At 57.9% G+C, this 27284-nt stretch overlaps 1 protein-coding gene across 1 annotated transcript in view; it reads left to right on the top strand.

Moving 5' to 3' along the window:
- The window catches only part of ESPNL (espin like), a 31696-nt gene extending 7314 nt beyond the window's left edge, over positions 1-24382 (top strand). Inside the window, exons 5-9 of the mRNA XM_070489269.1 lie at positions 7661-7792; positions 15676-15790; positions 16878-16975; positions 17840-18052; positions 19378-24382. Of these exons, the coding sequence (XP_070345370.1) occupies positions 7661-7792; positions 15676-15790; positions 16878-16975; positions 17840-18052; positions 19378-20970 (2151 nt within the window). The 3' untranslated portion in view covers positions 20971-24382. The remainder of the gene's footprint in view (positions 1-7660; positions 7793-15675; positions 15791-16877; positions 16976-17839; positions 18053-19377) is intronic.
- Positions 24383-27284: the final 2902 nt, after the last annotated feature.

Raw genomic sequence — 27284 nt, 5'->3', positions numbered from 1 at the left:
TCTTGGAACAAAATCCATGCTCTCTCCTCCATATGTGCCCCCTCCCTTTGCACAGAGACTCCCCGTGTGCCTTCTCAGGGCTTGGCCTTCCTGACAATCCCCCGGGATATCTGCTGGCCCCTGCTGTGAGCCCCACCGCAGCCAGGGGCTTGAAGTTGGCCCCTTTGCTATTATCCAAATAAAACTTGGGGGCTCACGTGGCCTAGTCCCAAGGAAACAACGGCCAGAAACCCAGAGAAGCCCAGGCTGGTGTTCAACTACTTAAGGCCCGACATTGAGAATGGGCGCAGCCCGCAGAGGCAGCACCTGCACTGGCGCCCTGCATGTGGACCTCACATAAAGACAGGCCACACCTGAGGGTGATGCTTGGTTTCCTCCCCTACCTGCCCCACGTGGTCCTCCACAGCACATCTCCAGAGGGGCCCGCTCATCCCCATGCTGCCTCCTGGCCTTCTTATGTCACGCTCGCAGCCCAGGGCTCAGCCTGCTGCCGTCTGGAGCCGTGAGAACCGCGCTGGGGGCCCAGGCGAGGCTGGGCAAGGGGGACGATTTTAAGGAGGTGCAACTGAGTCCCCTATTTTGGGTCTACAATTGTGGAGTCTGTTCCCAGCTGGAGCTCAAAGTGTCCCCTGGGGCCCAGGGGGCCCGGTCTCAGCAGTGTCGAGTGAAAGAAGCCCAGGGCAGCAACAAGAGTCCCCAGAAGGCCCTCGGTCCCACTGGACAACACAGAGGAGACCCGTCCCAGCTCACAGCTTGGTCTTTCTCTGGCTGTCTGCCCTCTGGAGTTCCGAGCGCCCCCTCTCCTCCCTACCCCGGCTTCCCCTGCCTCTCAGCCCTATAAGACTCATTCCCCCAGCACGTTTCCCCAGTTCCCATCCCCTACGTAGACGGGAGGGGACACAGGGTGGGGGTGGGGCACACCTCGGGCTGGCCGGCAGCGACAGACCTCAGCAGACCTGAGAGGAGAGGGAAGGCCTGCAGATACTCTGCAGTCCTCCTTTCTGTCCTGCTCCATTGAAGAAGGAGAGCCCGGGGAGGAGGTGCCAGGATCAGGAGTTCAGAGGTGCCTGTGGGCGGGAGGTGAGGGAGAGCGTGTCCCCGACAGGCAGGTGGTGGCCCGGAGCCAAGCCAGTGCCTGTGGCTCTTCCAAAGTCGGGAAGGGGGCCTGGAGCGGGGGTTTACAAACTTTTCTTTAAGGAGCATTATCTTTTTTCATGAAATACTCTCCAGGAGCCTGAGAAGTGGAACAGCTAAGCCAAGAATCCACCAGCTCCTCGCCTTCCCTTAACATGAAAACAAAATAACTCAGGCCTCAGAGCTGAGAACTGCTCTCCTTTCCAATCTTTTTATTACAGAAATTCTCAACTCAGATGAGGACTCCCGTTGTTTTTTATCACAACCTCAAATTATCACACCTAAAAATAATTCGCAATAATTTCTTAATATCTATCCAGTCTGGCTAATTCCCATCTCACATCCATTTCCCTGACTCTGCTTCTCTGCTTGACCCAGACAAGGTCCACATGGTACTGATTTGTCTGTTGAGTCTCTTAATCCTTTAACAGTTCCAGAATTATACTTCATCCAGGGAATATAGGCTAATGCTTGATCCTCCCGCCTTTTAAAATAAATTCTTATTTTAAAATAGTTTAGAATCATTTTAGATTTGTAGAAAAGTTGAGACACTAGTCAAGAGAGTTCCCATAGACTAACATCCATTTCCCCCTGTTATCAGCAATTTACGTTAGTATGGTACATTTGTCACAATTAATGAACCCAAATCGGTACGACCTTGTTAACCAAAGCCCACATTTCATTCAGATTTCCTTGGTCTTCACCTAATGTCCTGCTCCCATTCCAGCATCCCCTCCAGGGTCCCACATGACATTTACTCCTTGCGTCTCCTTAAGGCTCCTCTTGGCTGTGACGGCGGTAGTTCCCCGTTTTTGAAAACAAAACTTCCGAATAATGAGCTGGACCTCAGCAACCTCCAGAGGGAGTGACGGTAGTTTAGTAAGTTTTTTGTTTCACTAGATCACAGTCTTTTTCTTTGAATGGCACAAATTACACTGATTACTTGTTTTTTTAGTTGAGGTAAAAAAACACATAACATGCAATTTACCCTCCTAACCATTTCTGAGTGTGCAGTGTAGTAGTGTTAGCTGTCTGCACGTTGTTGTGCAACAGATCTCCAGAAGTTTCTCATCTTGTAAATCTGAAACTCTGTACCCCTTAAACAAGAACTCCCCACTCCCGCCCCAGCCCCTGGCAACCACCTCTCTGCTTTCTGTCTCTATGAGTTTGACACTCTAGGGACCTCCTGTAAGTGCAATCATACAGTGTTTATCTTTGTGTGACTGGCTCATTTCATTTAGCAGAATGTCCTCAAGGTTCACTCACGTTGTAGCATGTGACAGGATTTCCTTCCTTTTTAAGGCCGAATAATATTCTGTTATTAATATTCTACCACATCGTCTTTATCCATTCATTCGTTGATGGGCATTTGAGTTGCTTCCACGTCTGGGCTGTTGTGAATAACGCTGCAGTGAACGTGGGTGTGCACATATGTCTTCTAGACCTTGCTTTCTACTCTGATTACTTGCTAAGATGTTAAGCCAACCTTGCATTCCTGGAGTAACTCAACTTGGTCACGATATATTATCTCATCTGCATATAGCCGAATTTAATTTGCTAGCATTTTGTTTAGGATTTTAGGTGCCGTGTATAGGGCTAGTGCGGTGGTTCTCAAATTGGGACGCACACTGGGACTCTCCAGGACGGGTTTACAATGTTCTAATGCCCGGGCTCCGCCCCTCCCTCCCTCCCTCCCTCCCCAGAGATTCCGATTTAATCGGTCCTGGGTGGAGCCCGAGTACCAGGACTTTTTAAAACCTAGGTGATTCTGATGTACAGTCAATCTTGAGAACTGTCTGTGTGAATTGCATTAACTGAGCTAATCTAGAAATAATTCATAGAGATGGTGATTCTTTTTTTTTAGTTTTATTGAGGTCACATTGCTTTATAGCATTATATAAATTTCAGGTGTACATCATTATATTTTGACAGACTGCATTGTGTTCAACATCAAAAGTCTAGTTTCCATCCATCACCAAACATATGTGCCCCTTTACCCCTTTCACCCTCCCCCCACCCACTTCCCCTTGGTAGCCACCAATCTGTTCTCCATATCTGTATGTTTGTTTATCTCCAACATATGAGTGAAGTCATACTGTAATTGTCTTTCTCTGTCTGACTCGTTTCACTTAGCAGAATACCCTCAAGGTCCATCCAAGTTATCCCGAATGGCACAATTTCGTCTTTTTTATGGCAAAGTAGTATTCCATTGTAAATATGTACCTCATCTTCTTTATTCATTCATCCATTGGTGGGCACTTAGCTTGTTTCCAAGTCTTGGCTATTGTGACTAATGCTGTAATGAACATAGGGGTGCATGTATTTTTTCAAATTAGTATTTTCTCTTCTTTGGATAAATACCCAGCAGTGGAATAGCTGGATCATATGATAGTTCTATTTTTACTTTTTTGAGAAATCTCCATACTGTTTTCCATAGTGGCTGCACCAATTTGCATTCCCTCTGCCAGTGTATAAGGGTTCCTTTTTTCCACATCCTCTCCAACACTTGTTATTTCTCATCTTTTTTATTTTTATTTTTTTTTAAAGATTGGCACCTGAGCTAACAACTGTTGCCAATCTTCTTTTTTTTTTTCTGCTTTTTCTCCCCAAAGCCTCTCAGTACCTAGTTGTGTATTTTCAGTTGTGGGTCCTTCTAGTTGTGGCATGTGGGATGCCACCTCAGCATGGCCTGATGAGCGGTGCCATGTCTGTGCCCAGGATCCGAACCACCGAAACCCTGGGCTGCCGAAGCGGAGCATGCAAACTGAATCACTCGGCCACGGGGCCGGCCCTCATCTTTTTTATAATAGCCATTCTGATGGGTGTGAGGTAATATCTCACTGTAGTTTTGATTTGCATTTCTCTAATAATTAGTGATGTTGAGCACCTTTTCGTGTGCCTGTTCACTGTCTGTGTATCTTCTTTGGAATTATGTCTGTTCATACCCTCTGCCCAGTCTTTGATGAGGTTGTTATTTTTTGTTGTTGTTGAGGTGGTGATTCTTAAACCAGTGACTTCAACATGGGAAGGAGCAGGATTTCCAGCGAGCGAGAGAGGGTTAGAAGTGGTCAGATTGCTGGAACAGAGCAGAGCGGAAGCTGGGGCTGACAGGAAGAAGTCACCGGTGAGGAGACTTGGAGCCCGTGACTAGTTTCACTATGGTGTAAAGAGGCATTTGGGAGCTGCTGTGGGATCCCGAGAAGAGGGCGTATGATGTCATTGTTGTTTGGAGGAGGGCAACGCTGCAGGGAGTTGCTGTAAGATGAGACGTGGTCTGGGGCTTCGCAAATGAAACTGAAAAGGGAACAGCAGAAGACAGGAGCACACGAGGTTCCCTCAAGGTTTAGACACGTGGTTATAACTCGGTGGAAGTTCTGCCTAACTTGAAGTTGCTGCTAATTCAAGAGAGGATGTTCACTGAGTAGCATATTGTAAGAGTCTCTAAAAAGGCATTCTGAGCACATGATGGCCTCAGTCCACCTCCCGTGCCTGTAAAAGGTAGCGGTGTACTGCCAGTTAATCCATCAGAGGCTTTAATCTCCAACCATTCATGTCCACACTCTCCTGCATTCAGATGCTCACTCTTCCGACAAGTAGTTATTGGGCACTAGCTTAGTTCGTGCCCAAGGATTCGAGAACCAGAAGACTATTTAGATGAGATGAGTGGTTCTCAACAGGGCAGTACCCTCTGTGCTGGCTTTTGGGTGTTCCAGGGCTGTTTCTGGTTGTTACAATGATTGGGGTGCACTTGTGTTACAATATGGGGACATTAGGTGACCTGCTGTTCCTGAACAGTCCTGCACCGTGACAGAAGGTCTCGTGCCCCACACAGCTTCCCAATGGATCAGACATGCATGTAGGTAGAAAACCTGCTTATAATGATCTAAGCTCTGAATCCAGCTCAAGTGTGTATAATTATCTAAGCTTAGAACCGAAACTCAAATATATGTATACCCGCACACCAGTATTTCTTCATAGTTTTAATATACGTAAGCCTTTTCCAAGACTGGTCCTACTGTATATGTGGAGGGAAGATAGCATTTTGTTTTAGTCAGCACTCTACCTGGAATTGCTCACTCTTTGGGAAAATGACATCACTGATGGCAATGCTGAGCCCGATGTTTGTCTTCAGCAGTCTGGTTTTTTGCTGTCGAATTTGCAATGGTTCCACATAGGAGAGCGTTAAAGAGCTCACTTCCTCTTCTCTCGGTCAAGCCATCTCCAGCTGGTGAGCACAGTGGTCCCCAGCAGTCCTGACTCCCTGGGATGGATTTGGACCTTTCAAGACACAGCCTAGAGGCTCATGTGACAGGAGACAGAGGGAGCAGGAAGGCCTGGGGGGATGAGGTCAGAATGGGATGGGGTTTCATTTTTAATGTGTTTTATTTCTACAGTTTTTAAAAACCTACATGATATTATTATTTTTTATTCAGTCATTGAATAAGGACTTATTTAAACTTATCCACACATTTATCACTTTTTTTTATCTTCGTTCCTTCTGGCATCTCAGCCCTTCCAATATGGAATCACTTCCCCTCAGGCTGAAGTAAATGCCTAGATGTTCTCTTAGTGTGGGTTTGCTGCTGGCAAATTCTTAATTTCATTGTGTTTGCCTAGAAACATCATTGTTTTATTGTCAATACTGAAGAATATTTTTGCTGGGTATAGAATTGTAGTTTGGCAATTTCCACTTATTTCCTTTTCATGCTCTGAAAATACCATCGCCTTCTGGCTTCTATCAAGAAGTCAGCTGTCCAGGGTGATTCTTTTCAAGATAATCTTTTTTTCTCTTGTTGCTTTTAAGATTTTCACTTTGTCTTTGGTCTTCCGCAATTCCACTACAATAGGAGTAGAGGTGGCTTGCTTTTTACTTATCTTACCTCAGATTAGCTGGGTGTCTCGAATTTGTGCTTTGGTGTTTCCATCAGTTTTATAAAATTCTCTGCCATTATGCCTTCAGATGTGACCTCTGTGTCCATTCTATTCTCCCCTCTTCCTGGGAATAATATTACATGTGTTTTAGACCGTACTGTATCCGCTGCTTCTTCTGTTTTCATCCTTGTGTCTGTCTGTGCTATATTCTGTGTTGCTTCTTCTGACCAATTTTATGTTTACTAATCCTTCAGCTTCCATTTCTAACTTGGTTATTATTTTTATGTTCTTGATCTTCTAATTAGTCATTTTTCAAGGCTACTGTGTTGCTTTTTATGGTTCGTAATTCCATCCTAAGTGTTCAAGCTTGGTTTTTGTTTCTTTGAAAGTAGGAAGCACAGTTGTGTTGGTCTATGAGTTCTCAGGTCTTTGCGGGTCTATTTCCTTGTGTGTTGGGTCCTCCAATTCTCACTTCTGGTCTCTCATTGGCTTGTGCTCCTGGTTTTGTTGACTGTATGCTGGACGTTACATTTGAAGAATGACTCGTAGGCCTCACTTGAGGTCTGGGATGACATCAGATTCCCTCTGCCTGGCAGGCACACGTGGGAACTGCCAGCCCAGGAGTGTCTTAGTCCACGTTCCAGGCTCGAGGTTCCCTGGACCACCTGCCTGGCGGGAAGCAGAGAGCTGGCTGGCTTCTGGCTTGCCTTTTCTCTGAGGGTGGAGCCCTCAGCCCATAGTGGGAGGTGGTGAATCAGAGCTCCCACCTCTGAGGACCCTGAGCTTTTCCTGGTCTCCTTCGTCCTGTGAGGCTACAGAAGAACCACTCGGGTTAGAACCCTGTCTCCTGTATAAGCATGTTCTTAAGACAAAAGCCATTCTGGGTGATGGGCTTATCCCCCCGGACTTTCCTTGTCTCCTGAGCTTGGCTGGGAGATTCCTCACTTCCTGTTACCTCTCTGATGCTCTAGGAAGGTGACTTTTACATTTGGTCTATTTTTTACCTTGTCCTTTGGGAGTGGATGTGTCTGACCCACCTGGGTCTCTACTTCCTGACGTGGATCCACCTGCCCACCTGTTTTTGCTGGCAGCACGGCCACCTCACAGATTTCCTGACTTACATCTTGATCATCTGTGACCACCCACCCTCTGCTCACAAATCCCAGTGGTAATTGGCCATCGTTCTGCACCCGTTTCTTCATATGAAAATGACACGCACCTCCGAGGGTTGCTGTAAAAACCGGTTCCATATTTAAAGCTGGGGGCATGGGCTACAAGGACAAGGTCAGGGTCAGGTTGCCTGGCCAGGATCCCGGCTGTGCCACCTATTTGCCAGCTGGGCCCTTGGCGTTTCCTGGACGCAGTCCCCTTAGCTCCCAGCCAGGATGAGGGGCTGCTGTTGCCTGCAGGGCATAGCGCCACTGCGGCCAGGACTGGGCGGCTGTGGGAGAGGCTCAGGGATTCAAGTCCTCCCCTGCAGCGAATGCCAGCGGGGTCTTGGGCAGGTTCCTCAGCTGTTGGCAGCCTCAGTTTCCCACCCGGGAGATGGGGCTGGTGAGCTGCTTGTACCACGCCCACCCTCCATCAGCACCGGGTGAATGCCACGGGCTCGGGCATGTGCCGCAGTGGGTCACACGGGCGCCCCCCCCTGCAGTGCTGCCAGACCCTGGTCTCCCACCACGTGGACCCCTCCCTGCGGGATGAAGATGGTTACACGGCGGCAGACCTGGCAGAATACCACGGACACCAGGACTGCGCCCAGTACCTGCGGGAGACGGCCCAGCCGGTAAGCCTTGAGGTCCGTGTCCATCCTGGGGGGCTGGGGTGACAGGGCCCCCTGCTGCCCTGACAGCCCAATTAGCTAGAAAGCTCACTGCACACACCCTGTCATTTGCAGGAAAAGGGGCCAGGACTGGGGCAGTGCCACAAGCCAGCTGGCCAGGCACTGAGGCCAGGCTGTGACAGGGGCCATGACAGGGGCCATGACAGAGGCTGTGACAGGGCTGTGACAGGGGCCGTGACAGGGGCCATGACAGAGGCTGTGACAGGGGCCATGACAGAGGCTGTGACGGGGCTGTGACTGGGGCCATGACAGGGGCATGGGCTGTGATGGGGCTGTGACAGGGGCTGTGACTGGGGCTGTGACAGGGGCTGTGACAGCAGATGTGACAGGGGATATGATGGGGTGTGACTAGGGATGTGACAGAGGCTGTAACAGGGGATGTGACATCGGATGTGATGGGGTGTGACTGGGGATCTGATAGGGGTCATGACAAGGGATGTGACAGGGACCATGATAGAGGCTGTGACAGGGGCCATGACAGAGGCTGTGACGGGGCTGTGACTGGGGCCATGACAGGGGCATGGGCTGTGATGGGGCTGTGACAGGGGCTGTGACTGGGGCTGTGACAGCAGATGTGACAGGGGATATGATGGGGTGTGACTAGGGATGTGACAGAGGCTGTAACAGGGGATGTGACATCGGATGTGATGGGGTGTGACTGGGGATCTGATAGGGGTCATGACAAGGGATGTGACAGGGACCATGATAGAGGCTGTGACAGGGGCCATGACAGAGGCTGTGACAGGGGCCGTGACAGGGGCCATGACAGAGGCTGTGACAGGGGCCGTGACAGGGGCCATGACAGAGGCTGTGACGGGGCTGTGACTGGGGCCATGACATGGGCCATGACAGAGGCTGTGACAGGGGCCGTGACAGGGGCCATGACAGAGGCTGTGACAGGGGCCGTGACAGGGGCCATGACAGAGGCTGTGACAGGGCTGTGACTGGGGCCATGACAGGGGCCATGACAGAGGCTGTGACAGGGCTGTGACTGGGGCCATGACAGGGGCATGGGCTGTGACGGGGCTGTGACAGGGGCTGTGACAGCAGATGTGACAGGGCATATGATGGGGTGTGACTAGGGATGTGACAGAGGCTGTAACAGGGAATGTGACATCGGACGTGATGGGGTGTGACTGGGGCTCTGATGGGGTCATGACAAGGGATGTGACAGGGGCCATGACAGGGGCCGTGACAGAGGCTGTGACAGAGGCTGTGACAGGGCTGTGACAGGGGCTGTGACAGGGGCCATGACAGGGGCCGTGACTGGGGCCATGACAGGGGCTGTGACTGGGGCTGTGAGTGGGGCCATGACAGAGGCTGTGACAGGGCTGTGACAGGGACTGTGACAGGGACTGTGACAGGGGCCATGACAGGGGCCGTGACTGGGGCCATGACAGGGGCTGTGACTGGGGCTGTGAGTGGGGCCATGACAGGGGCCATGACAGAGGCTGTGACAGGGCTGTGACAGGGGCTGTGACAAGGGCCATGACAGGGCTGGGGCTATAGCTGGGACCAGGCCTGGGCTTGTGGCTGGACCTTGGCCAAGGCTCCTGTTGGGTGACTTTATGTCAGTCTGAGGATGACCTGGGGGTGGGATCAGGGCCCTGGGCCCTCGGTGACGTGACCCTGATGAGGCCAGGCCAGCCCTGTGCAGGTTCCAGTCCTGCTCTCCCATCTCGGCGAGTGACATTGCATGACCTCACATCTCTCTGAGCCATGTCCCCAGCCATAAGGACAGGGACCTCATCTGTCCTGCTGGCCTCAGCTCCCAGCATGTGACAGACTGAAACAAGTGAATGAACAGAAGAGCAAACGGATGGATGAGGGTGGACAGACAGACAGACGAGTGGGCGGATGGACGGCCAGGCAGGTGGGTGAAGTCAGCAGTTGGTCCGCGTGGAGCCAGGCTCCCTCATTCCAGGCCCACGGCGGTTACTGTGACAAATTAGTCCCCACCTGCCACAGCTCTTGCCACAATTTTCTCTGGTGGCCGCCCCTTCAGAAGGTTCCCTGGGATCACATGCCCATTTCGGGTGCGAGCAGTGAGACCCAGAGAGGTGACATGCCCCCCACACCAGTTGTCACCTCCTTTTCCCTTGGGGGCATCCTGAGAGGGTCCAGGACCAACTGAGGCAGAGCCGCAGTCCTCCTTGTCACTGGGGCCTACAGGACGGTCCTCACCCGGCCACCACCAAGAGCCTCTTGTCCCCATAGCCTGAAACCCACCGCCAGGACAGCGTGGGTGCTCCAGGGCACACGTCGGTGCCCTCGTTCATCCTGGTGTCATAGTTTCAGAAGCGGGAACTACAGCTACTGCTCAAAGTAGCTTATTTACTCATCATCCATTTACCAAATGTTCGATTGGGTGTTGTGCGATCAGAGGTTGTCTTTCTGGCTTGGGTTTGAGAAGCTGGTGGAGCTCAGCGGATTTCTGGTGTAGTGGACCGGCTTCGGAGTCCAGAGACTAGGAACGCCCCAGCCACCTGGGTCCCTCCGGGCCCCTGTGTGGTCACTGGGGTCGGCCTGGCCACTGAGATTAGGAGGTGGGGCCGGCAGCTGCTCTGCTGCCAGGGCCTCTGGCTGGGGTTGCTGACCCGTCCCCGGCCCAGCCATGCTGTGCTGCCCTTGGCCTGGTCTTCTGTCCAAGCAGGGTCTCTGGCCCCGGGCCTCCATCCCTAGACCCTGGCACATCTGCCAGCCCCTCCTGGCCACTCTGCCCACTCTCTTAAGGGGATGGTGGCTCTGCGTGCTCTCCCCAGAGCTGTGGGGGACAGCCCATCTCAGGCCTCCTGGGGCTTCTTCTGGTCTTGGATGTCCCCTGGTGTCATCACAAACTCAAGACAGGGTCCCCTTCATTCAGGATTCCCCAAGCCGGTCTGAGCTGCTTGTGTATCCTCCCCACCCCAACCTGCAGGCCAGCGGCGCCCCGCCTGTCCTCTTGCCCCGGCCTGAGGTGGTGGCGGGTAGGTGGGCCCATCCAGCTCCTTCGGACCCACAGTGCCCACCAGCCTGCTTCCGGCCAGCACACGCAGATCCAAACCCCTGGCCCTCGCGGCTCGTTGCTGGGTCCACAGCGAGCTTCAGGACTGAGGGTTCTGACTGGAGCCTCGGTCTCTGTCCTCCCTCAGTGAGCACCCGGGGCAGCGGGGTGCCAGTCTCTCAGCCCTGGCTGGAGTCGTCCCCCAGGTCCCCACCTCACCTCAGTCTCGGCTCCGTGGGAGGGCAGGCTGTCAGCTGGACTGCGGGGCCGGGGAGGGCTGTGTGCCTGATGCAATATTGATGGCAACGCGATCCTTGGAGGTCGCCGGGGCTGGCCTCTTCCCATGTCGGGCTCCAAGGAGGTGGTGAAAGCCAGCATTTTCCCCGTGACAGGGCAGCCTGTGTCTGCTCCCAGGAGTCGTAGGTCCCGAGAGAGGCAGCCTGGGGCACCACAAGGCTGGACGGGGAGTGGTGAGACCTGCCCTGTGGGAGGTATCCACTTCATAGGCGGGTCTGCAGGGCCTGGGTTCACCCCCTGCCCAGTGAGGGGCTGGGCCTCTCTGACTCGGGTGGGGCAGTGGCCAGAGGGGCCGCCTGTACCCCGACCCCCAGGCAGTGGGCTGGACAGCTGGGCTCCTGGCTGTAGGGCCAGGTTTGATTGAGATCCTGGCCAGGCGGCAGCAGTTAGGAACAGCAGCCCAGGATGGCGAGGGTGGCCTCTGTGCTCGGGGACCCAAGCCCCTCAGTGTCTCCCATGGCATCTGGGGCTGTCCTGCTTGCTCCTACCCTTGTGCTCACTCCCACCACGGTTGGAGCAGGCCTTCCTGGCTGGGCAACTTCTGAGCGTCTCCGAGCCTCCATTTTCTCGAATCTGTGAAATGGGACTGAGGAGCCTTCTCGGAGGGTAGAGACGCACATGGAGCACCCAGCGGGTGCTAACTCCCCACCCCCAGGTCCAGAAGCGCTCCAGGACCCCTTCATTTTACAGAGGGGGAAACTGAGGCCCAGAGAGGGCAAGGGAGACACCCCTGGGCACCCTCTTCCCCCGGGGAGGGAAGGGGCCTTGACCATGCGGCCAGAAACCGAATCTCAGCTGTGGTGACCGGTGTCCGGCGTCCATATGCGGGTCATGATTTTCTCGGCCTGGGTGGCATTACAGGCCTGTAACCCGGCTTGCACAGCTGTCCTCGATGTATAATGCATGGCAGGCACAGCGCTGCTCAAATCTCACCAAAAACGCAGGAGAGACAGCAGGCCGTGGGAAGGGCGCCAACCTCGGGCCACTGCAGCGTATGCCCAACTGTCAGGACCCCAAAAGTCGGGCCCCAACATCCACCACTCCTTCAGGTGCTTGTAGATTCACTTAGCGTCCGGCACCGTATGTGGGACACAGGGATGTAGACACTCCCGTTGCCTGGGAAACACCACAGCAGAACTCTGTCCCAGTTAAAATTCAGAGATCATGGTGACACCGTGGTAACAACAGCCACGAGGTCTGGGTCCCACCATGTGCCAGGCGCTCTCCATAATTCCCATCTTCCCGACAACTACAGAGTTCTTCCTGACTTCCCAGCGAGGAGACTGAGGCTCAAGGAGTGACTCCCCAGGGCTTCTCCCGGGCCACAGGTGGAGCAGGATTTGGTCCCAGGGACCGGGAGGGTGGCATGAGGTCCCCCAGGCTACAGTGCTGCTCTGGGCCAAAAGTCCATTCCCCTGAGCCTCAGACCAGCTTCCTGCCTCTTCTGTCTGTCTTCTCCCGCATGAGGGGGCTGCTGCTACCCCAGCCAAGCCCCGCACTCTGCCCGGGGAGGGGAGGTCCTTGCCCTCACCCCTGGGAGCAGATTCAATGGGGGGAGGGGCTGAGGGCTCCCAGGTTGGGGAAGAGAGCAGGGGGAGGCACTGTCAGGTTCACAGCTCTGTCCTGGCTGGGCAGGGACCAGGGCATTGCGGTGGCCCTGTGGCGAGGGCCCACCTGGGGTTCAGCCCTCCTGTGTCCATCAGACTGTCAGAGCCAGCTTCTCTCTGTGCCGCGAGGTCTAGGGACTGACTTGACCCTACTTAAAGCTCTTAAGCCACCCTGTGCCTGCATTGTGGACGCTGGGAGAAGACACGAGACTCTCAGGTCCGAGACACACAGCAGGAAGCAAGCCTCATGTTTTGTCAGGTCCCCTTGCCCGCCAAGTCTCAGGGTGACGTGATATGGGCCCAGACAGCTGCTGTGCACACAGTGGGGTTGTGTCACAGCCGAGGACCACTGAGCCTGGGGAACCCCTGTTTTATAGCGGGTAGAAAGCAGCCTGCTTGGCCCTCTGGGTCCCTCCCTGTAGACGCAGCCCTGAGAAACGGCTGGGTAAAGAGCAGCCAGGGCTTCGCATCCTTGGTAGGAATGTGAGAGACTCAACCAGCGCCAAGGCCTCCTCTGCCCCCGAGCCCCACCCACCTGCTTCTTCCTCCACTGCCAGTGCCCCTGGACCAAAGGAGCAGGGATTTGAGGGCTCCCAGTCCTGGCAGGAGCAGGGACTGGGATCTCAAGTAAGATTCTGAACCCAGCTCTGCCACGTCCCAGCTGTGGGGCCTTAAGAAAGCCCCTTGCCCTCTCTGAGCCTCAGTTTCCCCATCTGTACCCTGGGGGCTGTACTGGGGGTGGAGGTACTATACTGGAGGATTCCTCTGGGTAGTCTCTTCCTCTCATATGACCCAGGGACCTCAGATCTCCCCAACCTTCCCTGAGGGTCTGCTCCCCTGGCCCCCGCACTGTGGATGGTTAAGGTGCCAAGGTAAGGGATCCCACACCCAGCCCAAGCCCGCCTGGCCACCTGACACCTTGGCCTTCAAATATTAATGCGATGCCTCCCGCTCCCATGGGCGGCAGCTGCGACAGCCCCCGACAGCCCAGGACGGCCGCAGCTCCTAGTGCTCACAGCCCAGACCCTGCTCCCGAGGGTCCTCCCAGGCAGGCGGGCCGGCAGACGCTCCTCACCCTGCGCCTGGGATCCTGGGCTCTCCTCACAGATTCCTGGAAGGAGTGAGGCGTGAGGTGCGTGATGGCTGGGCAGATGGGGTTTCAGCCTGTTCCTTCCCAGCGGCCACAGTGGACTGAGGGTCCTGGACGGGAGAGCGTCTGAGGGACTGGAGCAGTGGGTGCAGAGCCAGGGTTCTCCTGAGGGCACCCCCAGGCTGGGGTGGCACCTAAGGCTTGCAGCATCTCCTTGCTGGGAGGTGGGACTGGGCCCCCCCTACAGATGAGCAAGGGGATGCTGAGAGCGGCCAAGGGGTCTGCAGCAGCAGGACCAGCTACTTCACGTGCAGGGCCCTGTGCAAAATGACAATGCTGGCCTCTTGTTCACAAATGCCTAAGAATTTCAAGAGACAGCAAAGCATTAAACTGAGCTGCAGCACAGGCCACACACGGCTCCAGCCCCAAGCCACACGTCCTGCATGCGGCTGGTTTGAACCAAGTCCTCTGTCCCACTCAGGGCTCTCTCCAGTGCCAACCTGGGGGCCCTGAGGCTGTGTCCCATCTCCACTGCCCACTGCTGGGGGGAAGCGAGGAGCTTGAGTCTGACGGCCAGGGTGGGCTTCTCAGAGGGAACGCAGCTTGTGGCCCTACTAGCTGGAGAGGCAAGTGGGGGCAGCTGTGTGGCAGTCGGGCATGAAGGTGACATGGGTGCAGCTGGGAGCCCAGGCACCTGCTCTCTAAGAGACAGGGTCAGCCAGCCTTCAACTTTCAGCTCTAAACCAGAAGGTGGCAAGCCTGGCTGGGAGGGCAGCTCAGGTGTCCTCCTGGGGAATTTCCCTGCCGCCTAAAGAGGGACACGCCGGGGCGGGGAGGCGAGCACAGTCCCGCTGCTGATGGCACCTGCGGTGTTAGGGCAGCCCACGGGCCTCGCGCCTCCTGCTCCGCGGCCCTGGGAGTCTTGGTCCTGTGGTCCGATGCAAAGGCTGAGGCCTCGTGGGGCTGAGCTGGGGGAGACCTCCAGGTCAACGGCTCTTTCTGGCCGTCCACTGGTCAGTGCTTGGAGGCAGGGAACATGGCCACGGCCAGGTCTGTGCCTTGCCCCAGACGTGCGGCAGGGGGTAGGGGTGAGGCGTGGGTGCCCCTGCAGCCCCGGGCATGATTTCCCCGACACCAGGTTCCCAGGGTTGATCTTGGTGGTCTGTTTCCAGGCGGCCTGGACACTGCATGATGGGTCCACGGTGGGCACAGCGCCACTGCTCTGATGTGTGGCCATGGCCCCCGCTTATGGGGCTGAGAAGTTCCAAGTTCGTTGTGGTTTTCCCCTGTGCCCAGGGGCCGGCCACCTGCTCTCTCCTCAGAGAGTGTGGTGGTTCCAGGCGGTTTGTCTCAGCACAGAAGTCAGGGACAGTCAGGGAGTCTGTGTGTGCACATGCATATGTGTGCATGTGTGCGTGTGCACGCATCCCTCGTAAGGCCATTTGGTGAGAAAAAGCTGGTCACCAGGCCCTAACCCAGTGCCCGCAGCTGCCCAGTTAAGCTGCCTCCAGAGGGAGCCCCTGAGCCTTGAGGGGCCTTAAGATGGGGGTTCACCCGTGGGAATGGCATGGGGGCGCACAGTGGGAGATGACACTCAGACGAGTGCATGGGGCGTTTGGGGAACCCTGTCACCCAGTGTGGAGGGGGTGGAGAGACACGTGGTGAGGGACAGAAGCTCAAGGGGCACTGCCCCTCCCTCCTGCTCTCCAGCCCTGCCACAAGCTGTGCAGCGCCGCCGGGCTGGGGCCAGGGCTAGCCCACTGGAAGCCCCCAGCCCCACCTGGTAGCACTGGCAGCCCAGGTCGAGGCCCACCTGGGCCTCCTGCTGACCAGACCTGTCCACCCGCAGGTGCCACTCCTGATGACGCCCCCGCCCCCACCCTTCCCCCCTCCTCCGCTGTCGGCGGCGAGGCTCTCCCCAGAGGATGGAAGAAGAGGGGGCTCAGGTCTCGGGAGCCCCACCTGTGAGTACACGTCTCCGGGAGGGCTGGCAGGGGCCATGGGTGCCGGGAGTGGATGCCTCTGGCCTCCCCTCTGAGATCCTTCGAGGGGGTGGGTGGGGGAGTAGCTGACTCCAGGCAACTGGGCACACAGGACACTCAGGACGGGGTTGGGGTCACCCCTCCCATCGCCCAACACCCAACTTCTTCCAGGTCTCCTCTGTTGTCTTCGTTGCTTCTTTAAAGGGAGAATCACCATTTTCCATAATGGGCCCTTATTATAATCACAATTCTATGGCCTCCTGCCCACCCTGCGGGAGTCCCTCTGTGAGCTCTGAGCCCCTCAGGGCCAGGCTCTCCTGCCTGTGATCTTGGGCAGCCTCATGCCCTCTCTGGGTCTCTGCTTGTGCAGAAGTAAATCCAAGGTCAGGTCACTGGGACCCAGGCCCCTTCGGGATCTGCTGCCATTGTCCATCTCCAGCAGGCCGAGTGTCCAGGGGCTCGCAGAAGGCAGGTGAATGGTCCTCAAACTGCAGGTCACCACCTGTTAAGGGCTTGTGGCCAGCATTTATCAAAATGAAATGAGACAGCATGAAAATCATCAGCTAGTCCCATAGGTAGTGAGAATGGAATGGGTTGTAGTGATCTAGTCACACGTAGGGGGTTGTGTGTGTGTGTGAGATGCAGAATGTGTTTCTTACTAGGGAGGGTGTTTGTAGGGGTGGGGGAGAGGCAGTACGAGGACAGGCTTTGCGGTCTGCCTAGGCTGCATTAGGTCCCCAGACCACCCCATGCCCTTCCTGGCTCCTTCCAGGCCGTAGGAGGGGGTGGGGAGGGGCGGGGGACGTCCCCTGGGATGGCATGAGGGGGCTAAAATGCAGACTGTCCAAGTGGCCAGGTTGGGGTAGCTCCCTGGATGCCCATGGATGCCCCAGCCATGAATGAGTTTGCCCAGCCCCAGGGCACTTTGTGGGGGGCTGGTTGGGTCTTGGGCTCCACGTCCAGTGTCCTTCAGGGGCCGGTTCTGCCCCAGATCTGGGGTCTTCCACTCCCCATGCCCTGCCCTCTCTGGAAGCCCCTCTGACTCCAGCTCCCCCTCCTCCTGCAGCAGCTCTCAGCCCAGCCTGGCCCAGCCAGCCTGACCAGCCTCTTCCGAGGGAGCGGACGACCTGCACAGCCCCCCCGAGGGTCACCACCAGCACCACGGCTGTCCTCATGGTGAGCCCCCACCTCACATCTCTGTCTCCCGAGGCCCCCAGCCAGCCCTCAAAGCCCAGCTGGCCTCTTGCCGTGTTCTCCCATGTGGGCCCAGGCAGGTCACTTCTGGACGTCAGGCCGGCGCCCAGGGTGACTGGCTGGCTCTGGAGGGCACCCCGGGTTCTAAGGAGGTGGGAATTTCAGGGCCACAAGCAGCTTGCCACTCCATCATAGAAGACCTGGGACCCCTCTCTGATCCCAAGAGTCTCAGCTCCTCACCCTGACCTCTGAACCCAGGGGTGCTTTGTGCCCCCTTCAGACACTGCTGTCCTGGTACAGAGCAGCAGTCGTCCATGGGGAGGGTGGGCCTGGAACCAGGCCCTTATAAATCCAACCCACCCTTTCCTCGAATGGGTCCTGGGAACTCTCCGCCCCTGAGATGTTCTGTGCCATCTGGAAAATGCAGCTCAATGCCCCCCCTCTTGGAGAGTTACAGTGCACACAGCACACTAAAGGCTCTGACAAGTCCTGCAGTCCAGAATTGGCCACCAGACTTTGACTTTGCAACTATTCTCCAAATTCATCCATTCGGCGTGCTCTAGGCAGTGTCCTCTCGGCCATATACAGGAGAGGGGAGGAATCTCTGGTTGCCTCTCACCAGCGATCCCCCACCACACACACCTGGGGATACCCACAGGGGACACCTCGGGTCCCTGCCCTCAGATGCTCACACCTACCAGACAGCAGGGTGCTGTCGTGGTCTACCCGCCCTCCCTGGCCGGCCCCCACCGCCCCTCCTCCTTGGGCCGTGCTCGCGCCGCGCAGCCTCTCCGTCTGCTCCGGGACCGGGGTCCCCTCTGGTCCCGGACTGATCAGCCCGTGTCCCCACAGGGTGCGGAAACGCCGGCGGGGGATGCCCCAGACGGCCTGGCTGCGCTGCAGCTGGACGGGCTGCCCTCGGGCGACCTCGACGGCCTGGTGCCCAAGCGGGACGAGCGCGGCCAGCCCATCCCCGAGTGGAAGCGGCAGGTGATGGTGCGCAAGCTGCAGGCACGCTTGGGCGCGGACCCGGAGGAGCCGGAGGCCCAGGTGGGGCCTGGCGGGGCGGGGCCAGGAGGGGCGGGGCCCAGCCCGGGTGGGCGGGGAGTAGAGGGCGGGGCCAGGGGCGGGGCGAGGGTGGGCGGGACAGGGCTGCAGAGGGGCGGGGCCAGGAGCGGCCAGGCGTGAATGGGCGGGGCCCTGCGGGAGAGGGCCAGGGCGGGGTCCGGACCGGACAGGAGCGGGACCGCAGGCTTCGTTCTGGCAGGTGGACGTGGAAGGTGGGGTCCCTGCCCATGCCTTGAGTCCTGAGACCCCACTGCGTGCCCCTCAGCTTCCTCCTCTGCCTGACGATGAGGTTGAACCCGCTTGGAGGGTGTGAGCAGTGCCCGGTTACTGCGTTACAGGCATGACGCCCACAGTCTCTTTTATCTAACGACTTATGTTCGCACCTACCTTGTGCCAAGCCCTGTTCTCGACGGTGAAGGGGACCAGCCCTGACCCCCTGGAGCCTCTATTCCAGCGGGGACGACGGGGTGACTGGGCAAGGGCAACTGCACTGGGTGTGTGGGGTGGGGAGGGTGGTCTCAGGTGCTATGGAGAGAAGCAAAGCAGTGAAAAGGGAGGGGGCTGTTCTGTATGGTGCTCCGGGCGGCCTCTCTGGGGAGGTGACCTTGAGCAAGGGCCAGAGGGAAGTGAGAGAGGAGCTTTGTGGGAATTTGGGACAAGTATTCCAAGCAGAGAGAACAGCGAGTTCAAACGTCCTGCGGCATGAATGGGCTGGCCCAAAGGAGGACCAGGAGGAGGCAGGACCACTGGAGTGGAGTGAATGAGGGATGGTGGGCTCAGGGTCCCTCCATGTCTCTGGTCCCACAGACTGTGAGCACTTAGGGGCAGGGCTGTATCCTGGTGCCTGGGCAAGCCCAGGGCGGGTGTTTTGGGGTGAACTACTGAGAGAACCCAGAGCAGAGGGGTTGAGGCTGCCGCCTAACCACTGAAGTTTGGTAGGAGGGTCTGGGAGGGCTCTGAGGAGAGAGATCCTTTGGATTAAACATTGAGGCGATGAGGGGGAGATTAGGAAGACGCGGGGTAGCAGAGCAGAGGCACCCTGGCCTCTTCTGAGGGGGAAGACTGGGCCCCCCTGGGGCAAGGTGGCGGCCCTGAGCCTCAGACTTGGGACTGGGGCTGGCCAGCCACCTTGTTTACTCTCTAAGTCCAGGCAAGGGCCTGCTGGTGTCCAGGGGCTGGGCTAGAGCCCCCAGGGGCACGTGGGGCCAGGACACCCACGAGGAGCCTGTGTCCAGCGGGAACACGCCCTCTCCCCACCACGATGAGCGTGGGCCATGGCCTGGCTGACCTGCCTTCCCTGTGCCCAGGACGACAGTGGGAGCGTGGGCCCTGCGGAGCAGGCGGCCTGGCGGTACTCGCAGACCCACCAGGCCATCCTGGGCCCCTTCGGGGAGCTGCTGACCGAGGACGACCTGGTGTACCTGGAGAAGCAGATCGCTGACCTGCAGCTGCGGCGCCGCTGCCAGGAATACGAGAGCGAGCTGGGCCGGCTGGCGGCCGAGCTCCAGGCCCTGCTGCCCACGCCCCTGGTCAGCATCACGGTCAACAGCCACTTCCTGCCCCGGGCGCCCGGGCTGGAGGGCGAGGAGGGCCCTGCCCTGGTGGCCGAGCCCAAGGGTTCCTCGGGGGCCTTGGAGGCCGCGCCCGACGGGCAGCCTCTGCCCTTCTGGTGCAGCCACATCGCCAGGCTGGTGCGCAGCATGTCCCTGCTGCTGAAGGGCATGAACGGGCTGGTGCAGGGCGAGGAGAAGCCAGCCGCCCAGCCCCAGCAGGAGGCCCCCAGGGAGACCCCGGCCAGCCCCCCACGCAGCGCGGCCCAGCGCGAGATCCAGGAGTGTGGGGTGTCCGTGAGGACGCTGCGTGGCAACTTCGAGTCAGCCCCCAACCCACCCTGCACCCCAAACCCGGGCACCAGTGAACCAGGGGCCCGGCCCGGGCAGTGCCTGAGGGGCTGCTGGCCCGCCCCTCTGCAGCCCCGAGGCGAGGCCAGGCCGGGCGACGCAGAGGAGGCCAGCGACTCGGGCATCAGCTGCGAGGAGGCGCTGTTGGAGGCGGGCGCCGTGCCCAGCCCCGATCTGGCCAACCTGCGCAAGGAGCGCATCGTCATGCTGTTCCTGAGCCACTGGAAGAAGTCGGCCTACACACCGGCCCTCAAGACGGCTGCCTGCAGGACCCTGGAGGCCCACCGCACCGGGCCGAGGGGGCAGGAGGCGGCCAGGGGCCCCCGGCTGCCCTCTCTGCCGCCCAGCGAGGGGCCCCGGCTCAGCCACCTGTGGCAGCAACGGAGCATCATTGCCCACCTGCTGGGCAACTGGAAGGCCATCCTGGCACACGTGCCGGCCCGGCAGCTGCGGCGGCTGAGCCGGCAGCCCCGCGGCCCCCTGTCCCCCGAGCAGTTCCTGCCCCACGTGGACGGGGCGCCCGTGCCCTACGGCAGCCTCACGCTGGACCTCTTCATGCTGGGCTACTTCCAGCTCCTGGAGTGCGACCTGCCAGCCGCGGAGCGCAAGATGCGCCACCTGCTCTGCTTCGAGGTCTTCGAGCACCTGGGCGCCCACGGCTGGGAGGCCGTGCGTGCCTTCCACAAGGCCGTCACCGACGAGGTGGCCGCCGGCCGCCGGGCCTGGACCGACGGCTTCGAGGACATCAAAGCCCGCTTCTTTGGCTCCAGCCGCGGTCCCGCCTGGGACATAGAGCCTGGCCGCAAGTCAGGCCTGACCCCGCTCGGGCCCCTGCCCCACGCTGCTGTCCCCGGCAGTGGCCTCAAGCCCGCGGCACAGCGCCTGGGGTCCGGCTCCCAGCGGGGCAGCTTCAGCAACGAGGACATCTGCGGCTACATCGACCGGAGCTTCGCCTTCTGGAAGGAAAAAGAAGCCGAGATGTTCAGCTTTGGAGAGTGAGACGGGCTGGCGGCCTGCCTTCCTCTGGAATGGGGTTTTGGGGGTGGTTTTGGTTTTCTCTTCTCTTTTCCTTTTTCGCCCACCTGGTGGCCGGGCAACCCCGAGGCCAGGCCGGCAGATACTGAACATGCTGGTTGCTTCCTTCCGGTTCTGCCCCTTAACAGGTACCTCCTCACCGGTGGGACTCAGCTTCAGAATCCTTCTCACCACTGGACCCAAGAAGCCCTCTCGGGCTCCTGGTCGGCCCTGAAGTTAGATGCCTTGGCGTCCCGGCCCCGGGCCCCTCTGCCTGGTCGTCCCCCAGGCACCTGGGGTGCTGGCCTGTTTCCCCAGAGCCTCTTTGCAGTGTCCCAGGTTGCCTGGGTGTCCCGTCCCTCTGTTCCTCTGGTGCTGGTGGTCCCGGCTGTGTCCAGAGCCTGTGTCTGCCCTCCACTGGTCCTGCCTCAGTTCCTTCTGGTGACCTTGGGCCATGCCACTTCACTTCCCCAGGCGTCTTTCTCCATCTGTGAAGTGGGGGAGGCACTGGGGGTTGGAGAGAACGAGATTCGATGGGCAAGATGCCTCCTGTCAGACCGGACTGGTCTCTGGAATTTTCCAGGTCAGGGAGATGGCCCACGCTGACGTGCGTGCTGGTCATACACAGCCACCTGCTGACAGACACGTGTTCCACTGCCCTGCCACTCTAGTGCCCCACCCCAGGGTGCTCCAAAAAGGAAGGCTCCCTGTGGGGCTCCTGTCCTTTGGCTGACCACCGCACCCCGCCAGGCCACACGGCCCGAGGCAGCGCGGGGCCCCACCTGCAGCCTCAGGAGAGCAGGGTCTGAAGGGGCGTCCGTGAGAGAGGCGGTGGCTGAAGGGGGCTCTCAGCAGAGGGGGCTGGCATCCCACCCTCAAGGGTGAACCCGGACCCAGAGGAGAATGCATGGCGGCGGGGGCACACGAGCTGAGCCCCGATGAGGGGCAGCCACCTCCTGGGGTCACCCAATGTCACCCACACCTTCTCCACGAGGGGCCAAGGAAAGGAGAGGGGTGCTGCCTCTGAGGGCCTCCAGTGCTTCAGAGTATCGTGGAACAGGGCGCTGGCGACAGACCCCCAAATGGCTGGCCGTGGGATGACAGACCCCATGGCGTCCAGGAAATGGGCCCCCACCACTGGGACCCAAGGAGGGCTGGCCCCAGCCCACGGGGCTTTGGAGAAGGGCTGTCCTGCAGCTGTGTGATGGCCCCAACAGGTAGTGTGTGGGGAGGAGGTTTCAGGAATCTTCCACCGGCCACCGCCTCCCTGCCACCAGGCTCCTTTGGGACAGGGGTCTCTGCAGTGTCCCCACCCGCTGGCAGAGCTTGAAGGGCGGCAGGCGAGGTATTGGATGGAACAGAGTGTCCTCCCAGCCAGCTGACTCAGGGTCCCACAGGGAGGGACACTCAGGAAGATACGAACCCCACAGGCGGTTGAGGCTGCCAGTGTCGGGAAGGGAGGGGGCGCTGGCCCCAGCTCCAGAGCCTCCTGTAGAGCCAACCCTGGTCTTGAATTTGCTGAATAAAGACTCCCATTCCTGGCCAGCCTGCATGCTGTGCTTGTTTTCCCCTGAAAGACCCACCTGTGCCCAGAGAGGGTCCTGGCACTGGGTGGGCACCGAGCCATGTGTCCTCGTCTGAGGTCCATCAAAACTGCAGAGGCCACATGCTTATCCCCAAAGAGCCCTCTCTTCCTCATCTGTAAAATGGGGTGCATGCTGACCTGCCACTCCCAGGGTCACGTTGAGGGTGGACTGCGGTCCCGGACAGGGGAGTCTCTGTGGACAACAGTGACACTCGCCCGCATGCATCGGTATTTCAAGGAGCAGGTTGTAGTGAGCAGGACACCAACTCTGGGCAGCCGTGAGCATCTCAGCGCTGTTGCATCAGTGAGGTCCTGGCTCTTGGCCCCAAAATGCGACCAAGGGAGCCGGATGAGAGCTGGTCCACAGGGCACCACCACTGCCTGGGCTGGCGGGGGTACAGGTCTGAGGGTGGGGCTGCGGGAGCCCTGGGGTAGGGTGTCAGAAGGTACTGGGCACTCCAATGTTTCCCTCCTCGGATGCCGCCTGTGGGACACTGTTTTTCCACGGGCCTGGCAAGGGAGGGGGTGGGGGGCATGGACACAGAGCCCAGCCTCAGAGGTCGCCTGATGGCTGGGGGGTGCTCAGGGGAGCCCTGGACAGGGGACCAGCATGCCTGACTCAGGGCGTCCCTGCGCACTTGCTGTGGCCTTGGGCAAGTCCCTCCACAGCCTCCCGGCCTCAGTTTCCCAGCCGAGGGACCAGACCAAGGCCAGCAGGGAGCACCCACAAGCATCTTGGGTCCCAAGAGGACCTGGGCTTGGGTGGGCTGCCAGGAGAGGGGTGAGAGAGGCTCAGACCGAAGTTTGAAGTGTGGAAGCAGGGAGAGGGCACCTCTGCTGGGCACTCAGGGCTGACTCCCCAAATGCCTTCTGCAGACACCCTGCTTCCTGGGGGTCTATAAAAGCACTGTGTCCTGGGAGTGGCCCCAGGGATTCTGAGTCCCCCGGCATGGGCTCTGCTGGGAAAGCTGTTTTTTTTCCAAGACGTTCCAGGTGATTCTGATGCTGAGCAGCCTGGAACCCCCAACCCACTAGCAGCTCACCTGTGGGGAGTAGGTGGCCCTGCAGGAGACAGGGGCTGGCCCTAGCATGGCCGCAGTCTCAGCCATAAGCCTGTTCGGTGCCTATAACCCTGTTGTCCAGTTGGCAAACACTCACCAAGGACCCCAGAGTCCCTACATAGGCTGCAGGCTTTGGTGAGGTGACCAGACACAAAGCGAGGTGCTGACCCCGGCAGCTCCCAGATGAACTGGAAAAAGACTGGAGAAAGGGAACCCATCTCTCTCCCTGGCATACACATGTGTGCAGGACAGAGAGGGAGAAGAACGAAGCCGGATCAAAGTGGGTGCAGGACCAGCACCTTCTCCCTCATGACTAGAACAAAGATGGTAACCATGTAAGCGCTTCACATATCCATGCACAGGTTTAATGCAAAGTTGAGCACCTTTTTTTCTAATGGCTCTAAAATTTATTTGAAAGAAAAAAACAAACAAGCCAAGAAGGCCCCCAGGGACACGCCCCCCGCCCCGCCTCCTGTGTAGCCCCTCCCACATTGTACCACAGAACTGGGCACTGGGTAGCCCTTGGAGTGGCTTATAAAAGGCTCCCAGCGTTGATTCTCACCTGTCTCTGGGGGAAGCCAGCCGCCGTGTTGGGAGCAGCCTATGGAGAGTCCCCCGGCCCCAGTCCAGCCTTCAGATGACTGCAGCCCAGCTGACCCCTTGGTGCCAGCTAAGGACAGGGGCTGAGGCAGAACCACCCACTAAAGTGCTCCCAGAGCCGTGAAACTGTGTGAAACTAATAAATGTTTGTTGTTTTAAAACACTAGATTTTGAGGTGATTTGTTATGCAGCAACAGACAACTAATATGACAGACAAGAAAATTTCAATAGAAAAGGAATGAAGAGGGGCTGGCCCAGTGGCGCAGCGGTTAAATTCACACGTTCCGCTTCGGCGGCCGGGGGTTCGCCGGTTCGGATCCCGGGTGTGGACATGGCACCGCTTGGCAAACCATGCTGTGGTAGGCATCCCATGTATAAAGTAGAGGAAGGTGGGCACGGATGTTAGCTCAGGGCTAATCTTCCTCAGCAAAAAGGAAAAAGAAAAGGAACGAAGATGATATGAGGACAGCATAACTGTAGAGCAATAGTCTACCAAACAGGGGGGTGCTGACCCCAGAATGTGGTCCCTCAGATCAACAGACAAGAAGAGAGAAAGCTGAGACACCGAAAACACTGCCCCAAGGTCCGGCTGCCAGCCAATCCCTGGGGGAAGAAGGAATTGTCAACAATACTGCTCAGAGTGTGGGTAAACTATTTGGGAAAAAAAAAAAAAAAAAAGTCTGACCTTATGGCACCCCAAGGCCCAAAATAAATCCCAGACGGAATAAGAGATACTGTGAGCAAGTCAACCCATAAACCCCTAAGAGTTGTGCCGGGTCAGCCCCACCGTGTGAAAGCCCCAGGCCAAGCGGAGGGAGTGCATCACTCGCCCAAGCTGGACGGCCCTCTGGTACGTGCACTGAGCTGTAAAAATGCTCACACTCTTCACCTTGGTGAGTTCACGCTCCAAATCTATTCCAGGGAAATAATCCCAGAGGTGGCACCATATTAGTTATCATAGTCCAAAAGGGCCGCCGACTCAAACGTCCATTAATAGAAGCGACTGGGTGTCACTTCCAACTTCTTGAAGTGTGATAGATCCCTCTTATGCTGACATTTTAAATCATATTTTCGAAGACTGATCATGTCAGAAATGCTCGCGGTATAATACTGGTAAAACGGGACACGAACACACACCTGCCGTCATTCTCATGCCTAGAGTAGTAATAGCCTGGCAGGGGAGATACCGCTGTGTTAATGGGGATTGTCTTTTACCTGTGGAATTTCCTGCTTTCTATTTTTCTGTGTTTTCCAAATTTTCCACAATGAGCGTGTGCTATTTTTATCATCATAGAAAGAAACAGCCGGCGTATTTTTAAAAACTGCACCGCTCATTAGCAATCTGATGACGAGGCTCTGTTTTGAGCCCCTGGTATTGAGTTTCCCAAACTGACGTGTCATGTGAGGTGCTGGGTCTCCCATCATCGTCCCCGAAAGGCCTCTGTTCTGGGCACGCAGTGTTGTGCCTAGGTCCCTGTGACGGCGGCCTGTCATCAGAATCCCCTGTCCTCATTTCCTCAGCCTGAGTCAGAGTGCATTAACCCTCCCTGTCCCGCCTGCAAACGGAGTGGAGGACGGGAGGCAAGACCAACGCCTCTGTGCCCCCTCCAGCGTCCTCCCCCAGGGTGGTCCTGGCCACAGAGAGAGCTGGGGACATCCATGAGGGCCCCCCAACATAAGGCTGATGCCCAAGGCTAGGGGAAAAGTCTTGGGACTGTCTGGGGCAGGGGCAGGGCCTTGGGGTGGGCTGGGCTGGGCTGAGCTGGGACATGACTGGACTGAGCTGGCATCTGACTGGACTGGCCTGGACAGGACTAGACTGGGCTGAACTGGGATGTGACTGGGCTGGGCTGGGTTGGACTAAGATATGACTGGGCTGGACTGGACTGGGCTAGACTGGGCTGAACTGGGTTATGACTGGGCTGGACCGGCCTGGACTGGGCTGGGCTGAACTGGGATGTGACTGGGCTGGGCTGGGCTGGAATATGACTGGGCCAGACTAAGCTGGCCTGGGCTGGGGAGGGAAGCCTGGAATCAGGGAGCCTGTGGGTGAGCAGAGTAGGGAAGCACCCTGTGACCTCGTGATCAGCTGGTCAATCATGGCAGTTACTTGAGTAACGACGGTGTCCTCGACAAGACTGCACCCCTCATGAGAGCAGAGTCTGGTTCCCAGCTCAAACCATCTCCTCAGCAGGCAGCAGGGCCAGCGGCTGTGCTGGCGAGGCAGGTGCCCAAGCTGTCAGGATATCCCGATATGCTTGAGAAAGTACCTTACTTTGCCAGGAGTGAGGGCTGTCACCCAGGGGCCTCCTGGGCCGCTCTGCACCGTGAGAGCATCAAGCCAGTCTCTCGTGGGCATCGGGGCCTCTATGGGACCTGGCCCTCCCTGACTCTCCCACGTCCCAGCACACCCAGAAAACGGTTGTGTCAGTAAGGCCCACATGGGTAGAGTGGGGAGGAGCCGACAGGTGGAGGCCCCACCTGGCCACTCCCGGCTGCAGGCCTCTCTCCTCTGTACCCACAGGCCCTGGGCTGGGCAGCCCTGCTCTGACCCACGGCATAAGACATGTCCAGAGATGCCCTGTCGGCCCCCCGGGCCTCAACTCCCCATCTCAGTCAGGGCCTGTGGGTCCAGAGCCCAGCAGACCCAGGCGTGAGGGATTCCCCTGTGACCGCGTGACCCCAGCACGCAGGGGAGGCCGCCAGCCGCCACTGCTGTATTTTTAGATGACCCCGTTTCTCCACCGTCCTTGGCTCCCATGACTGGTGAAGGCACACAGGGCAGCCCCGAGACCAAGGCCACGATATGACGGGGATGGGTCCTCAGGATCCTGTGGCCCTGTCACCAGACTGGTGGGCACTCAGGGTGCCTCCTCACCTCTCTGGGCACTCCCTTGACCACGAGAGACTTCCCTGCCACCACAGACCCCAAGTTTTGAAAGCCTTTGCTGACCAATCTGCCTTTCTTCATAATAGCCACTTTTCCCCACTTGACAGACGAATGAGAGGCCACATGGGTATCTGTCCACAACCGCAGGGAAGCTAGTACCTGT

The sequence above is a fragment of the Equus asinus genome, chromosome 19 (genome assembly GCF_041296235.1).
Source record: "Equus asinus isolate D_3611 breed Donkey chromosome 19, EquAss-T2T_v2, whole genome shotgun sequence".
In the NCBI taxonomy this organism is placed as follows: Eukaryota; Metazoa; Chordata; class Mammalia; order Perissodactyla; family Equidae; genus Equus; species Equus asinus.
Note: the sequence above shows the minus strand (reverse complement) of the source record. Positions and strands in the feature narration are given on the sequence as shown.